At 47.7% G+C, this 16,811-nt stretch overlaps 1 protein-coding gene across 1 annotated transcript in view; it reads right to left on the bottom strand.

Moving 5' to 3' along the window:
• Positions 1 to 10,218: 10,218 nt before the first annotated feature.
• The window catches only part of LOC135533268 (BMP-2-inducible protein kinase-like), a 63,664-nt gene continuing 57,071 nt past the window's right edge, over positions 10,219 to 16,811 (bottom strand). Inside the window, exons 19-20 of the mRNA XM_064960671.1 lie at positions 10,738 to 12,519; positions 10,219 to 10,257 (exon numbers count right to left, since the gene is read on the bottom strand). Coding sequence (XP_064816743.1) covers positions 10,219 to 10,257; positions 10,738 to 12,519 — 1,821 coding nt within the window. The remainder of the gene's footprint in view (positions 10,258 to 10,737; positions 12,520 to 16,811) is intronic.

The raw sequence follows: 16,811 nt of genomic DNA, 5'->3' as shown, positions 1-16,811 counted from the left end.
TTTTTTTTATTTTACCTTTATTTAACCAGGCAAGTCAGTTAAGAACAAATTCTTATGTTCAATGACGGCCTGGGAACAGTGGGTTAACTGGTCTAGGAACAGTGGGTTAACTGGTCTAGGAACAGTGGGTTAACTGGTCTAGGAACAGTGGGTTAACTGGCCTAGGAACAGTGGGTTAACTGGTCTAGGAACAGTGGGTTAACTGGTCTAGGAACAGCGGGTTAACTGGTCTAGGAACAGTGGGTTAACTGGTCTAGGATCAGTGGGTTAACTGGTCTAGGAACAGTGGGTTAACTGGGATAGGAACAGTGGGTTAACTGGTCTAGGAACAGCGGGTTAACTGGTCTAGGATCAGTGGGTTAACTGGTCTAGGAACAGTGGGTTAACTGGTCTAGGAACAGTGGGTTAACTGGTCTAGGAACAGTGGGTTAACTGGTCTAGGATCAGTGGGTTAACTGGTCTAGGAACAGTGGGTTAACTGGTCTAGGAACAGTGGGTTAACTGGTCTAGGAACAGTGGGTTAACTGGTCTAGGAACAGTGGGTTAACTGGTCTAGGATCAGTGGGTTAACTGGTCTAGGAACAGTGGGTTAACTGGTCTAGGAACAGTGGGTTAACTGGTCTAGGAACAGTGGGTTAACTGGTCTAGGAACAGTGGGTTAACTGCCTGTTCAGGGGCAGAACGACAGATTTGTACCTTGTCAGCTACCTTGTCAGTAACCTTCCGGTTACTCGTCCAACGCTCTAACCACTAGGCTACCCTGCCGCCCCTTCCGGTTACTCGTCCAACGCTCTAACCACTAGGCTACCCTGCCGCCCCTTCCGGTTACTCGTCCAACGCTCTAACCACTAGGCTACCCTGCCGCCCCTTCCGGTTACTCGTCCAACGCTCTAACCACTAGGCTACCCTGCCGCCCCTTCCGGTTACTCGTCCAACGCTCTAACCACTAGGCTACCCTGCCGCCCCTTCCGGTTACTCGTCCAACGCTCTAACCACTAGGCTACCCTGCCGCCCCTTCCGGTTACTCGTCCAACGCTCTAACCACTAGGCTACCCTGCCGCCCCTTCCGGTTACTCGTCCAACGCTCTAACCACTAGGCTACCCTGCCGCCCCTTCCGGTTACTCGTCCAACGCTCTAACCACTAGGCTACCCTGCCGCCCCTTCCGGTTACTCGTCCCAACGCTCTAACCACTAGGCTACCCTGCCGCCCCTTCCGGTTACTCGTCCAACGCTCTAACCACTAGGCTACCCTGCCGCCCCTTCCGGTTACTCGTCCAACGCTCTAACCACTAGGCTACCCTGCCGCCCCTTCCGGTTACTCGGTCCAACGCTCTAACCACTAGGCTACCCTGCCGCCCTTCCGGTTACTCGTCCAACGCTCTAACCACTAGGCTACCCTGCCGCCCCTTCCGGTTACTCGTCCAACGCTCTAACCACTAGGCTACCCTGCCGCCCCTTCCCGGTTACTCGTCCAACGCTCTAACCACTAGGCTACCCTGCCGCCCCTTCCGGTTACTCGTCAACGCTCTAACCACTAGGCTACCCTGCCGCCCCTTCCGGTTACTCGTCCAACGCTCTAACCACTGGCTACCCTGCCGCCCCTTCCGGTTACTCGTCCAACGCTCTAACCACTAGGCTACCCTGCCGCCCCTTCCGGTTACTCGTCCAACGCTCTAACCACTAGGCTACCCTGCCGCCCCTTCCGGTTACTCGTCCAACGCTCTAACCACTAGGCTACCCTGCCGCCCCTTCCGGTTACTCGTCCAACGCTCTAACCACTAGGCTACCCTGCCGCCCCTTCCGGTTACTCGTCCAACGCTCTAACCACTAGGCTACCCTGCCGCCCCTTCCGGTTACTCGTCCAACGCTCTAACCACTAGGCTACCCTGCCGCCCCTTCCGGTTACTCGTCCAACGCTCTAACCACTAGGCTACCCTGCCGCCCCTTCCGGTTACTCGTCCAACGCTCTAACCACTAGGCTACCCTGCCGCCCCTTCCGGTTACTCGTCCAACGCTCTAACCACTAGGCTACCCTGCCGCCCCTTCCGGTTACTCGTCCAACGCTCCTAACCACTAGGCTACCCTGCCGCCCCTTCCGGTTACTCGTCCAACGCTCTAACCACTAGGCTACCCTGCCGCCCCTTCCGGTTACTCGTCCAACGCTCTAACCACTAGGCTACCCTGCCGCCCCTTCCGGTTACTCGTCCAACGCTCTAACCACTAGGCTACCCTGCCGCCCCTTCCGGTTACTCGTCCAACGCTCTAACCACTAGGCAACCCTGCCGCCCCTTCCGGTTACTCGTCCAACGCTCTAACCACTAGGCTACCCTGCCGCCCCATGTGATCGTTGCCGTAGAGACGTAAAGGACAACGGCTAAGGTTCCTGAGTGCTACTTCCCAGGTAAGCTGTTGAGTTAACCCCTTTTTTCTCAATACATTTTTTCCCCCCTTGATTTCTTGCGTCCCTCTCTCCAAACCTTCTTTAAATACATTTGGTGAAGGTGTGAGGGGACTTTTGGCTCTAAAACAGTTGAAAAGTCAGCGAGTAGATGGGATGCAAGGACATCACAGAAAAACAGAAATTTCATTTTGGGCTCCCTCGTTGTCATGGTGATGAACCTGGTTTGGAGAACACACATTCTCGGTTTGTCTTTGTAAAACCATTCCCTATAACCATAAGTTCTGGTGTTCCCTCTCTCAGGTCAGTTGAACTACCTGGGCTCCAGCCACCAGGTGTAGCATGTTCTGATGATCGTAAAGTTCGACTGGTGGCACCAGAGTGCCCTCTTCATCTAGTCCCACCGACACAGCTTCCCCTGCACAGACCTCATCGTACATACATAGGACTGTCAATGGTAGACTACCCCCTCGGAATGCCGACACTACTCACATCACACCTACAGTAGGGGATTACTGCCAAGATGACACAGAGCATGCCTAGGACTGTTGCCCCAAAGAGGGACGCAGATAAGCTTGGGATCCCACTTCTAGGACTGTCCAGCCCAGAATACCTGCAGCACACCTAGGACTACCAGGACTACCAGCCCAGAATACCTGCGAAACACCTAGGACTGTCCACAATACCTGCGGAACACCTAGGACTACCCAGCCCAGACTACCTGCGGAACACCTAGGACTGCCCAGCCCAGAATACCTGTGGAACACCTAGGACTGTCCAGCCCGGAACACCTAGGACTGTCCAGCCGGGAACACCTAGGACTACCCAGCCCAGGATACCTGCGGAGCACCTAGGACTGTCCAGAATACCTGCGGAACACCAAGGACTGTCCAGCCCAGAATACCTGCAGCACAACTAGGACTACCCAGCCCAGAATACCTGCGGAACACCTAGGACTGCCCAGCCCAGAATACCTGTGGAACACCTAGGACTGTCCAGCCCGGAACACCTAGGACTGTCCAGCCGGGAACACCTAGGACCTACCCAGCCCAGGATACCTGCGGAGCACCTAGGACTGTCCAGAATACCTGCGGAACACCAAGGACTGTCCAGCCCAGAATACCTGCAGCACACCTAGGACTGCCCAGCCCAGAACACCTAGGACTGTCCAGTATTGCACACCTAGGACTGTCCTGTATTGCACACCTAGGACTGTCCAGCCCGGGACACCTAGGACTGTCCAGTATTGCACACCTAGGACTGTCCAGTCCTGCACACCTAGGACTGCCCAGTATTGCACACCTAGGACTGCCCAGTATTACACACCTAGGACTGACCAGTATTACACACCTAGCACTGCCCAGTATTACACACCTAGCACTGCCCAGTCCTGTACACCTAGGACTGCCCAGTCCTGCACACCTAAGACGGCCCAGCCCGGAACACCTAGGACTGCCCAGCCCAGAATTCCTGCAGCACACCTAGGACTGTCCAGAATACCTGCGGAACACCTAGGACTGCCCAGCCCAGAACATCTAGGACTGCCAAGCCCAGAACACCTAGGACTGCCCAGTATTGCACACAGAGGACTACCCAGTCCTTGACACCTAGTCCTGCACACCTAGGACTGCCCAGCCCGGAACACCTAGGACTGTCCAGAAAACCTGCGGAACACCTAGGACTGCCCAGCCCAGAACATCTAGGACTGCCAAGCCCAGAACACCTAGGACTGCCCAGTATTGCACACAGAGGACTACCCAGTCCTTGACACCTAGTCCTGCACACCTAGGACTGCCCAGCCCGGAACACCTAGGACTGTCCAGAAAACCTGCGGAACACCTAGGATGGCCCAGCCTAGAACACCTAGGACTGCACAGCCCTACACACCTAGGACAGTCCAGCCCTGCACACCTAGGACTGTCCAGCCCGAAACACCTAGGACTGTCCAGCCCGAAACACATAGGACTGCCCAGTATTGCACACCTAGGACTGTCCAGAATACCTGCGGAACACCTGGGACTGTCCAGAATACCTGCAGCACACCTAGGACTGCCCAGTCCTACACACCTAGGACTGCCCAGTCCTACACACCTAGGACTGCCCAGCCCGAAACACCTAGGACTGTCCAGCCCGAAACACCTAGGACTGCCCAGTCCTGCACACCTAGGACTGCCCAGCCCGAAACACCTAGGACTGTCCAGAATACCTGCAGCACACCTAGGACTGCCCAGTCCTGCACACCTAGGACTGCCCAGTCCTGCACACCTAGGACTGCCCAGTCCAGCACACCTAGGACTGCCCAGTCCAGCACACCTAGGACTGCCCAGTCCTACACACCTAGGACTGCCCATTCCTACACACCTAGGACTGCCCAGTATTACACACCTAGGACTGCCCAGTATTACACACCTAGGACTGCCCAGTCCAGCACACCTAGGACTGTCCAGCCCGGAACACCTAGGACTGTCCAGAATACCTGCGGAACAGCTAGGACGGCCCAGCCCGGAACACCTAGGACTGTCTGGAATACCTAGGACAAACCCGGAAGACCTAGGACTACCCCGCACTGAACACCTACAGCACACCTAGGACTGCCCAGCCCTGCATGCCTGCAGAGCACCTAGGACTGCCCATCCCTGCACGCCCAGGACTGCCCAGCCCGGAACGCCTAGGACTGCCTAGCCCAGAAAGCCTAGGACTGCCTAGCCCTACACACCTAGGGCTGTCCAGCATTAAGACACCCTTTCACTGGAACTAAGGGGCCTAGTACGAACCATGAAAAACAGCCCCAGACCATGATTCCTTCTCCACCAAATTGTACAGTTGGCACAAGGCAATGGGGCAGGTAGCGTTCTCCTGGCATCCGCCAAAACCAGATTCATCTGTCGGACTGCCAGATGGTGAAGCATTATTCATCACTCCAGAGAACGTGTTTCCACTGCTCCAGAGTCCAATGGCGGTGAACTTTACGCCACTCCAGCCGACGCTTGGCGTTGCGCATGATGATTTTAGGCTTGTGTGCGTGCGACCATGGAAAGCTCCCAACAAACTTTTATTGTGCTGACATTGCTTCCAAAGGCAGTTTGGAACTTATTGTGCTGACATTGCTTCCAGAGGCAGTTTGGAACTTGGTAGTGAGTGTTGAAACCGAGGACAGAGTATTTTTATGCGCTACGCGCTTCAGCACTCGGCTGTCCTGCTCTGTAAGCTTGTGTGGCCTACCACTTCGCGGCTGAGCCGTTGTTGCTCCTAGACGTTTCCACTTCACAATAACATCAGTGCCACGTTGGAAGTCACTGAACTATACTGCCAATGTTTGTTTATGGAGATTGCATGGCTGTGTGCTCGATTTTATACACTGGCCAGCAACAGGTGTGACTGTTTTTGAAGGTCCACATATTTTTGTATATACAGTTCCAGTCAAAGTTTGGACACATACTCATTCAACAGTTTCTTAGTTTTTACTATTTTCTACATGGTAGATTAATAGAGAAGACATCAAAACTATGAAATAACATATGTAGTTAAGTCTCCACCCTTTTGCCTTGACAGCTTTACAAAATCTTGATATTCTCTCAACCAGCTTCACCTGGAATGCTTTTCAGGTTCCCACATTTTCTGAGCACTTGTTGGCTGCTTTTCCTTCACTCTGTGGTCAAACCCATCCCAAACCATCTCAATTAGGATTGAGTTCGGGTGATTGTGGAGGCCAGGTCATCTGATACAGCACTCCATCACTCTCCTTGGTCAAATAGCATCCAAGGGGTGTGTTGGGTCATTGTCCTGTTGAAAAACAAATGATAATCCCACTAAGAGCAAACCAGATGGGAGGGTGTATTGCTGCAGAATGCTGTGGTAGCCATGGTGGTTAAGTGTGCTTTGAATATTTGTTTCTTTTTTAAACAACTGAGTGTCACCAGCAAAGCACCCCCACACCATCACACCTCTTCCATGCTTCACGGTGGGAACCACACATGCAGAGATCATCCGTTCACCTACTCTGCATCTCACAAAAACACGACGGTTGGAACCAAAAATCTAAAATTTGGACTCAAAAGGACAGATTTCCACAGGTCTAATTAATGTCTATTGCTCATGTTTCTTGGCCCAAGCAAGTCTCTTCTTATTGGTGTCCTTTAGTAGTGGTTTCTTTGCAGTAATTCGCCAACGAAGGCCTAACTTACTTGAACTCTGAAGCATTTATTTGGGGCAGCAATTTCTGAGGATGGTATCTAATGAATGTATCCTCTGCAGCAGAGGTAACTCTGGGTCTTCATTTCCTGTGGTGGTCCTCATGAGAGCCAGTTAACTCTGATGAACTTATCCAGGTTTTTCCACCCCTGGTTGCGCAATCGATATGCTGATAAAATTTAGGGAGTCTTGTTTTCAGATTAGCCTTGTTAAAATCCCCAGCAACAATGAATGCAGCCTCCGGATAAATGGTTTCCAGTTTGCAAAGAGTTAAATAAAGTTTGTTCAGAGCCATCGATGTGTCTGCTTGGGGGGGGATATATACGGCTGTGATTATAATCGAAGAGAATTCTCTTGGTAGATAATGCGGTCTCCATTTGATTGTGAGGAATTCTAAATCAGGTGAACAGAAGGATTTGAGTTCCTGTATGTTTCTTTCATCGCACCATGCCTCGTTAGCCATAAGGCATACGCCCCCACCCCTCTTCTTACCAGAAAGGTGTTTGTTTCTGTCGGCGCGATGCGTGGAGAAACCCGTTGGCTGCATCTTCTGTGGATCTGTTGGGGTGGTCTAGGGTTTCTGGCATGACAGTGTTGATGGCCAGCCTTTCATAGCACTCCATGGCTATCAATGTGAGTGCTACTTGGCGGTAGTCATTTAGGAAGGTTACCTTTGCTTTCTTGGGCACAGGTACTATGGTGGTCTGCTTGAAACATGTTGGTATTACAGACTCAGGCAGGGATAGGTTGAACATGTCAGTGAAGACATTTGCCAGATGGTCAGCGCATGCTCGGAGTACACGTCCTGGTAATCCTTTTGGCCCTGCGGCCTTGAGAATGTTGACCTGTTTAAAAGGTCTTGTTCACATCAGCTTACAGAGAGTGATCACACAGTTGTCCGGAACAGCTGGTGCTCTCATGCATGCTTCAGTGTTGCTTGCATCGAAGCGGGTATAAAAAATACATTTAGCTCATCTGGTAGGCTTGCGTTACTGGGCAGCTCACGGCTGGGTTTCCTTTTGTTGTCCGTAATTGTTTGCAAGTCCTGCCACATTTGATGAGCATCAGAGCCAGCGTAGTAGGATACAATCTTAGTCCTGTATTGTCACTTTGCCTGTTTGATGGTTTGTCTGAGGGTATATCTCTTTATAAGCCTCCGGATTTGTGTCCCGCTCCTTGAAAGCGGCAGCTCTAGCCTTTGGCTTGGTGCGGATGTTGCCTGTAATCCATGGCTTCTGGTTGGGATATGCGGTCACTGTGGGGGATGATGTCGTTGATGCACATACTCCTCAATGCCATTGGATGAATCCCGGAACATATTCCAGTCTGTGCTAGCAACAGTCCTCTAGCATAGCATCCGTGTCATCTGACCACTTCCGGATCACTGATATGTCCTGCTTTAGTTTTTTATTTGTAAGCAGGAATCAGGATGGAATTATGGTCAGATATTACAAAATGGAGGGCGAGCTTTGTATGTGTCTCTGCGTGTGGAGTGAAGGTGGTCTAGAGTTTTAGCGCCCCCTGTATTTCCCTTTCTTCATGTGAATAAAGGGGATTTGGGCCTCGTCTGGGAGCAACATTATCTCCTTCCTGTCAGACTCATTAAAGAAGAAAAAAAAATTGTCCAGGTGGAGATGAGTAATCACTGGTCTGATGTCCAGAAGCTCTTTTCAGTCATGAGAGACAGTAGCATCAATATTATGTACAAAATAAATTGATAACAATGCTAAAAAAAATAAACACAAAATTGAACAATTGGTCAGGATTAAAACTGCAGCCATCCCCTCCGACGCCATTTAAAAAAAAAAAATTATACATGGACTTTTATTGCTCATGAGTTATGAATAAAAAAAATCAATATAGCGAGCAGAGGGCTCTAAAAATGTGCTTTACATGACTTTCCAAGGACGACAACACACATTTAATCAAACTTGTTTATTGCATTATTAGACAGCAGTATAGCATGATAAATACAAAACAAGATTAACCTTAAATAAAAATGAAACATAAAATGTTAAACCACAGGGTTCCATAGGCTAGGTGAATAAGGCAGCTACGAGCTTTTTCAGTCAAAGTTAATGTGCCAAAGTTTGGTACATATCGTCACGGTCTGAGAATCATCTCATCTCCTAAACAAAATTTTCAGGAAATTAAAAAAAAAAATTATATATATATATATATATATTTTATCCATATTTTCCCCCTTAATGAACATACAATTATGAAACTTCTAAAGCCATTTTGAATAGCTTCTTGATCCGAGTCATGAAATGTTCAGAGTAGATTGAGTTACTGCTTTCAATAGAATGAAAACAAATAAGTGTTACGGGGTTATCGGATAGCGACATGTCCTTTCTGGAGCCTCGGATTCGTAATAAGCCATAATTACTAGCCAATGGAAGAGTCAACGCTGAAAGTGCATTAATTTAAACAATTTGGACACATGACCTGATTCTAATTAGACTGCAAGTAAATGGTAGAAGATTTGGCATGGTTTATGTTACCAAAGACAGACGACTGTCTCAAGAGGTGGAAGTAGTCAGATATATTATATTCAATATCACCATGTAGGAAAATGGGTTGTGTTTTTCCCCTTATTCAAAAGTGATAATGATTTTTATTTTTTATTGTTTTGAGGTAAAAGATCACACTAAAACAGTACTTATTGACAAGTTCAAAGTCTGGAATTAAACCTAAAAATGAAAAATAATCCTAAATAATAAAAAGAGTCATCTTTAAAAAGAAATGAAACAAACCCAAATTAATCCCTTTCATTCTAGTGAATATATTGCAATAAAAAAAGCCCTACCACCCTGTAAGTAGACTAAATGGAAGAATATATATATATATATATATATATATATATATATATATATATATATATATTAATATATATATAAAAAAGTGATAAAGGCTCTGAAACAAATATATATATTAATATATATATATTTATATATATTAATATATATTAATATATTTATATATATTAATATATTTATATATATATTAAAATATATATTAAAATATATATTTATATATTAATATATATATTAATATATTTATATATATTAATATATATATTAAAATATATTAATATATATTTATATACGTATATATATTATATATTTATATATATTAAAATATATATTAATATATATTTATATATTAATATATATATTAATATATAAATATATTTATAGATATTAATATATATTTATATATATATATTAATTTATATATATATATATTAATACATATATATATATATTAATATATATTTATATATTAATAAATGTTTATATTAATAAATATTTATATATTGAGAAATATTTATATATTGATAAATATATATATATATTAATAAATATTTATATATTAATATATATTTATATATTAATAAATATATATATATATTAATAAATATTTGTATATTAATATATATATATATAAATATATAGAAATTAAAGGGTCTAAGAAGGGTGAAATGACAAAGTGATAAAGGCTCTGAAACGAATCGCTCTGTTGACACAAAAGGCAATGTTAACCATTTGGCTAAGGAAATGGCTTCCGAGGTACTGTGCAGCAAGGCAGAGAATGTTTATAAGGCTTTATGGTGTTAAATTAAATCTTATTGGTAGGTCATGGAGGCCACAATCTTTACAAACAACTACAACAACAAAAAAAGGGTTGTTTTTGCAGCAACTCAAGCGATCTGAAAACTGAGCGATCTTGTTGTTTGACACAGTATGATCTTGAGTGAAACCAAAAATCCATCTCCATGTCTCAGAGACACGCATTGCGACGCAGCATAAAAGGCTTGTCAGCTAACAGGTACAGGTGAAGGAAATTCATACAGAACCTGAAATAAAATTCAGCCACAGGTTTATGTTGGTTTTGTTAATCCCAAAGTCCAGGTATTCATGTATTAAAATATCCTTTAGGGGGGGGGGCATTGGAAACACATTAGCACAGATGCCGATCGCGGTTAATTTTGGCTGGAAATATAATCAACTACCACACCACCAAGCTGGTTGACATCCCTTGGAAGGGAATATCTCCCGGGACTCCACAGGCTTGGTGTAACACAGCAGTGTGTGTGATTGAGAAAGACGAGTGTGTGTGGCGGGAAGACAAGCAAGACATTCACTGTTTGGAGGAGAAGGTGCAGCCCGAAAGGATCCAGCTCTACTGGCTGTGACGGCTGCTGTTCAGGCCCAGGGTGCTCCACCAGTTCTGTGAAGGGTACCGCTCCAAAGTCATCCATGATGTTCCCATCCCCATACACATCATGGAGGGAGCTAGTCCGAGGCCTGCCATTGGCCGAACCCATGTCTGCCTTGCTGTCCCCCAGAAGACCTTGGTACTGGTTAAGTCGGCTGCCATCCTGAGGACCAAAGGGATTGGCTCCGAAGGGGTCGACCTCATGAGGAAGGCTAGGCAGGGAAGCCCCTTTTCCTTTGTCGGTGTCTGCTATCGTTACGCCGCCGACGCCGATGTTCTCCTTGGAGTCTGAGGTGCTGAGGAACTCGTTGGAGCTCTGGGAGTCCCTCCTGCCGACCTTCTTGTGCCGGCGGACGCGCTCGGGGGTTCGGAAGCTGGGCTTGTTGTTCTTGCGACCGCCGCTGGTGCCACCAGAGAACTTCCTCTGACGTGAGGATAACTTCTGGAGGCTACGCTGCTTCAGCCTCTGCTGCTGGGGGCTGAGAGAATTCTCCAAGGCTGGACGGAAGATGTCCTCGGCACTCCTGGAGGTGGTTGGTGGCAGGCCCGTGGGGCCGGGCTGGAAGGGAGAGAAGCCGAACGGGTCGATGCTGTCAGGGGACACCGGCGGAGTCCGACCCGTAGAGAAGTCGCTGCTTCCAGTCTTGGAGAGGTTCCGGCTGAACGGAGCCTTAGTGAAGACGTCCAACTCCTCCTGGCTGGGCTGGTTGGCCTCCTGGCTGGGCTGGTTGGCCTCCTGGCTGGGCTGGTTGGCCTCCTGGCTGGGCTGGTTGGCCTCCTGGCTGGGCTGGTTGGCCTCCTGGCTGGGCTGGTTGGCCTCCTGGCTGGGCTGGTTGGCCTCCTGGCTGGGCTGGTTGGCCTCCTGGCTGGGCTGGTTGGCCTCCTGGCTGGGCTGGTTGGCCTCCTGGCTGGGCTGGTTGGCCTCCTGGCTGGGCTGGTTGGCCTCCTGGCTGGGCTGGTTGGCCTCCTGGCTGGGCTGGTTGGCCTCCTGGCTCACCTGCCTGAAGGGAGCCGCGGAGAAGATGTCTGCGCTTTCTGTCGGAGCTGCCGCTGGAGGAAAGAAGGGCACAGCACCAAACACATCCTCACCAAACACGTCCACAATGCCACCGACACAAGGGGAAGCTCTAACAGCCACCACACCAGGTGACTCGGGAGGCGTAATCGTGATTAGTGTGTCTTCTGACTCCAATCTCGGACTTCCCTCATGGGAGGCAGTAGCCACTCCTCCTTTTAGCTTCCTAGTAAGTCCTTCCTTAACCTTCCTGGGTTCATAGTCTGAGTCGGAGCTGTGTTTGTCGTACTCTTCCTCAGCCTCTGAGTCCATCAGCAGAGGCCTATGTCCCAGCATCTCCGTTTCCTCCAAATCTTCCAGTTCGTTGAAGAACTCTCTGTGCTCGTTGTTCAGACCTTCGTCGTCGTCGTCCGGGTCGTCTTCCTCCTCGCTGCTCTTAGGGGAAGGAGGATCTGACTCAAAGTCACTGTCTGATTCGTCACCACCTGGTTTGCGAGTCGTTTGTAAACCACCCATAGGAGAGTTTCTCCTCCTACTTGGTTTGTGCTCCTTTGCCACCGGAGGTTGTAGCACTTCCTCCTCCAGGGAAGGCCGGCCCACAGGAACAGGTACGGGGGCAGCCACTGGGCTACTGAGCTCTTCAATAGGCTGATCAGTGATCACACGAGAACCTGTTGGATTGAAGCAGACAAGAGAATGTAGTTAAAAGCCAATTACCGAGAAGAAAATAAGAAGAAGCCAAATACACCCAAAGCCAGTAACCAAATATACAGGGCCTTGCAAAAGTATTCATCCCCCTTGGTGTTTTTTCCTATTTTTTTTAGCATTACTGTAATTGAAATGGATTTTTATTTGGATTTCATGTAATGGACATACACAAAATAGTCCAAATTGGTGAAGTCCAAAAAATGGTTTCAAGATTTTTTTTTTACAAAAAATGAGGTGGTGCGTGCATGTGTATTCACCCTCTTCGCTATGAAGCCCCTAAATAAGATCTGGTGCCACCAACTCAGAAGTCACATAATTAGTTAAATAACATCCACCGGTGTGCAATCTAAGTGTCACATGATCTCAGTATACACATACACACACCTGTTCTGAAAGGCCCCAGAGTCTGCAACACCACCAAGCAAGTGGCACCATCAAAACCAAGGAGCTCTCCAAACAGGTCAGAGAGTTGTGGAGAAGTACTACACACCTGAGACGGAGAAGTACTACACACCTGAGACTGCCCAGTATTACACACCTGGGACTGCCCAGTATTACACACCTGGGACTGCCCAGTATTACACACCTGAGACTGCCCAGTATTACACACCTGGGACTGCCCAGTATTACACACCTGGGACTGCCCAGTATTACACACCTGAGACTGCCCAGTATTAGACACCTGAGACTGCCCAGTATTAGACACCTGAGACTGCCCAGTATTAGACACCTGAGACTGCCCAGTATTAGACACCTGAGACTGCCCAGTATTAGACACCTGAGACTGCCCAGTATTAGACACCTGAGACTGCCCAGTATTACACACCTGAGACTGCCCAGTATTACACACCTGGGACTGCCCAGTATTACACACCTGAGACTGCCCAGTATTAGACACCTGAGACTGCCCAGTATTAGACACCTGAGACTGCCCAGTATTACACACCTGGGACTGCCCAGTATTACACACCTGAGACTGCCCAGTATTACACACCTGGGACTGCCCAGTATTACACACCTGGGACTGCCCAGTATTACACACCTGAGACTGCCCAGTACTACACACCTGAGACTGCCCAGTATTACACACCTGCGACTGCCCAGTATTACACACCTGCGACTGCCCAGTATTACACACCTGCGACTGCCCAGTATTACACACCTGCGACTGCCCAGTATTACACACCTGCGACTGCCCAGTATTACACACCTGCGACTGCCCAGTATTACACACCTGAGACCGCCCAGTATTACACACCTGAGACCGCCCAGTATTACACACCTGAGACCGCCCAGTATTACACACCTGGGACTGCCCAGTATTACACACCTGGGACCGCCCAGTATTACACACCTGGGACCGCCCAGTATTACACACCTGGGACTGCCCAGTATTACACACCTGGGACTGCCCAGTATTACACACCTGGGACCGCCCAGTATTACACACCTGGGACTGCCCAGTATTACACACCTGGGACCGCCCAGTATTACACACCTGGGACCGCCCAGTATTACACACCTGAGACTGCCCAGTATTACACAGCTGAGACTGCCCAGGGTTGGGTTATAAAAAATATCAGAAACTTTGAACATTCCACAGAGCCCCGTTAAATCCATTATTATTAAAAAAATGGAAAGAATATGGCACCACAACAAACCCGCCCACAATCTCACAGACCAGACAAAGAGGGCATTAATCAGAGAGGCAACAAAGAGACCAAATATAACCCTGAAGGAGCTGCAAAGCTCCACAGCAGAAATTGGAGTATCTGCCCATAAGAACACTTTAAGCCGTACACTCCACAGAGCTGGGCTTTACGGAAGATTGTCCAGGGGAAAAAAGCCATTGCTTCAAGAAAAAAATTAGCAAACACATTTGGTGTTTGCCAAAAGGCATGTGGGAGACTCCCCACACATTTGGAAGGTGGTACTCTCTCTGGTCAGATGAGACTAAAATAGAGCTTTTTGGCCATCAAGGAAAACACTGTCTGGCACAAACCCAACACCTCTCATCACCTTCCCCACATTAAAGCATGGTGGTGGCAGCATCATGATGTGGGGATGTTTTCATCGGCAGGGAAACTGGTCGGAATTGAAGGAATGATGGCACTAAATACAGGGAAATTCTTGAGGGAAACCTGTTTCAGTCTTCCAGAGATTATAGACTGGAACGGAGGTTCACCTGCCAGCAGGACAATGACTCTAAGTATACTGGTAAAACAACACTCGAGTGGTTTAAGGGGAATGGCCTAGTCAAAGCCCAGACCTCAATCCATTTGAGAATCTGTGGTATGACTTAAAGATTGCTGTTCACCAGCAGAACCCATCCAACTTGAAGGAGCTGGAGAAGTTTTGCCTTGAAGAATGGGCAAAAATCCCAGTGGCTAGATCTGCCAAGCTTATAGAGACATACCTCAAGAGACTTGCACCTGTAATTTGCTCTACAAAGTATTGACTTCGGGGGGGGGGGGGTGAATAGTTATACACAAGATGTTTGTCTTATTTCTTGTTTTTTTCACAATTAAAAATATTTTGCATCTTCAAAGTGTAAATTGTGTAAATCAAATGATACAATCCCAGACAAAATTAAGTCAGGCAACAAAATAGAAATTGGGGATTGACTTTCGCAAGTCACTAAACTCAGTATATTGTCTGTTTTCTGTAACATTTTATTTGGTGCATGGATTTAAGATACATTTGGAAAAAATATAATTGTTATATAATTGGATATATTGTTATATCCGCCATGGGGCGGAGCACAATTGGCCCAGCCTCGTCCGGGTTAGGGAGGGCTTGGCCGGCAGGGATATCCTTGTCTCATCGCGCACCAGCGACTCTTGTGGCGGGCCGAGCGCAGTGCACGTTAACCAGGTTGCCAGGTGTACGGTGTTTCCTCCGACACATTGGTGCGGCTGGCTTCCCGGGTTGGATGGGCGTTGTGTCAAGTAGCAGTGCGGTTGGTTGGGTTGTTTCGGAGGACACATGGCTCTCGGCCTTCGCCACTCCTGAGTCTGTACAGGAGTTGCAGTGATGAGACAAAAATTAACTACTACTACCAATTGGATACCATGAAATTGGGGAGAAAAAAAGGGGGTAAACTTGTTGTATTTTATATTTTATTCAGTATAAGAAGATTGAAACCTGGAAATGTAGTTGCTGATCTTTTGGAAAAACTGAATTAGATTACAAAAGACCTTGTTAAAAGTTTCAAAAACAATGAATTAAAAAATACCAAACCCAGCAGGTCAAACGCTACCATATATGGGGATGGAAGAAATTTAATTTAATGTTTTGAATTATTATACCCATACATGGTAGCGTTACACACACACACACACACACACACACACACACACACACACACACACACACACACACACACACACACACACACGTCCCTTTTTCAGGACCCTGTCTTCCACAGATAATTCATAGAGTGAACCATAAACAACAAAAGAACATGCACCTGTGGAACGGTCGTTAAGACACTAACAGCTTACAGACGGTAGGCAATTAAGGTCACAGTTATGAAAACTTAGGACACTAAAAAGGCCTTTCTACTGACAAAAAAAAAAAAAAGAAAGATGCCCAGGGTCCCTACTCATCTGTGTGAAGGTGCCTTAGGCATGCTGCAAGGAGGCATGAGGACTGCAGATGTGTCCAGGGCAATACATTGCAATGTCTGTACTGTGAGACGCCTAAGACGATGCTACAGGGAGACAGGACGGACAGCTGATCATCCTCGCAATGGCAGACCACGTGTAATAACACCTGCACAGGATCGGTACATCTGAACATCACACCTGCGGGACAGGTACAGGATGGCAACAACAACTTCCCGAGTTACACCAGGAACACACAATCCCTCCATCAGTTGTCAGACTGTCCGCAATAGGCTGAGAGAGGCTGAACTGAGGACTTGTAGGCCTGTTGTAAGGCAGGTCCTCACCAGACATCAACGGCAACAATGTGGTTTATGGGCAAAAATCCACAGTCACTGGACCAGACAGGTCTGGCAAAAAGTGCTCTTCACTGACAAGTCGCGGTTTTGTCTCACCAGGGTTGATGGTCAGATTCGCGTTTATCGTCGAAGGAATGAGCGTTACACTGAGGCCTGTACTCTGGAGCGGGATCGATTTGGAGGTGGAGGGTCCATCATGGTCTGGGGTGGTGTGTGTCAGCATCATCGGACTGAGCTTGTTGTCAATCTCAACGCTCTGCATTACAGGAAAGACATCCTCCTCCCTCATGTGGTAACCTTCCTGCAGGTTCAT

This window comes from Oncorhynchus masou, unplaced genomic scaffold (assembly GCF_036934945.1).
Source record: "Oncorhynchus masou masou isolate Uvic2021 unplaced genomic scaffold, UVic_Omas_1.1 unplaced_scaffold_2305, whole genome shotgun sequence".
Lineage (NCBI taxonomy): Eukaryota > Metazoa > Chordata > Actinopteri > Salmoniformes > Salmonidae > Oncorhynchus > Oncorhynchus masou.
The sequence above is the reverse complement of the archived record's forward strand: the minus strand, read 5'-3'. Positions and strand labels throughout refer to the sequence as shown.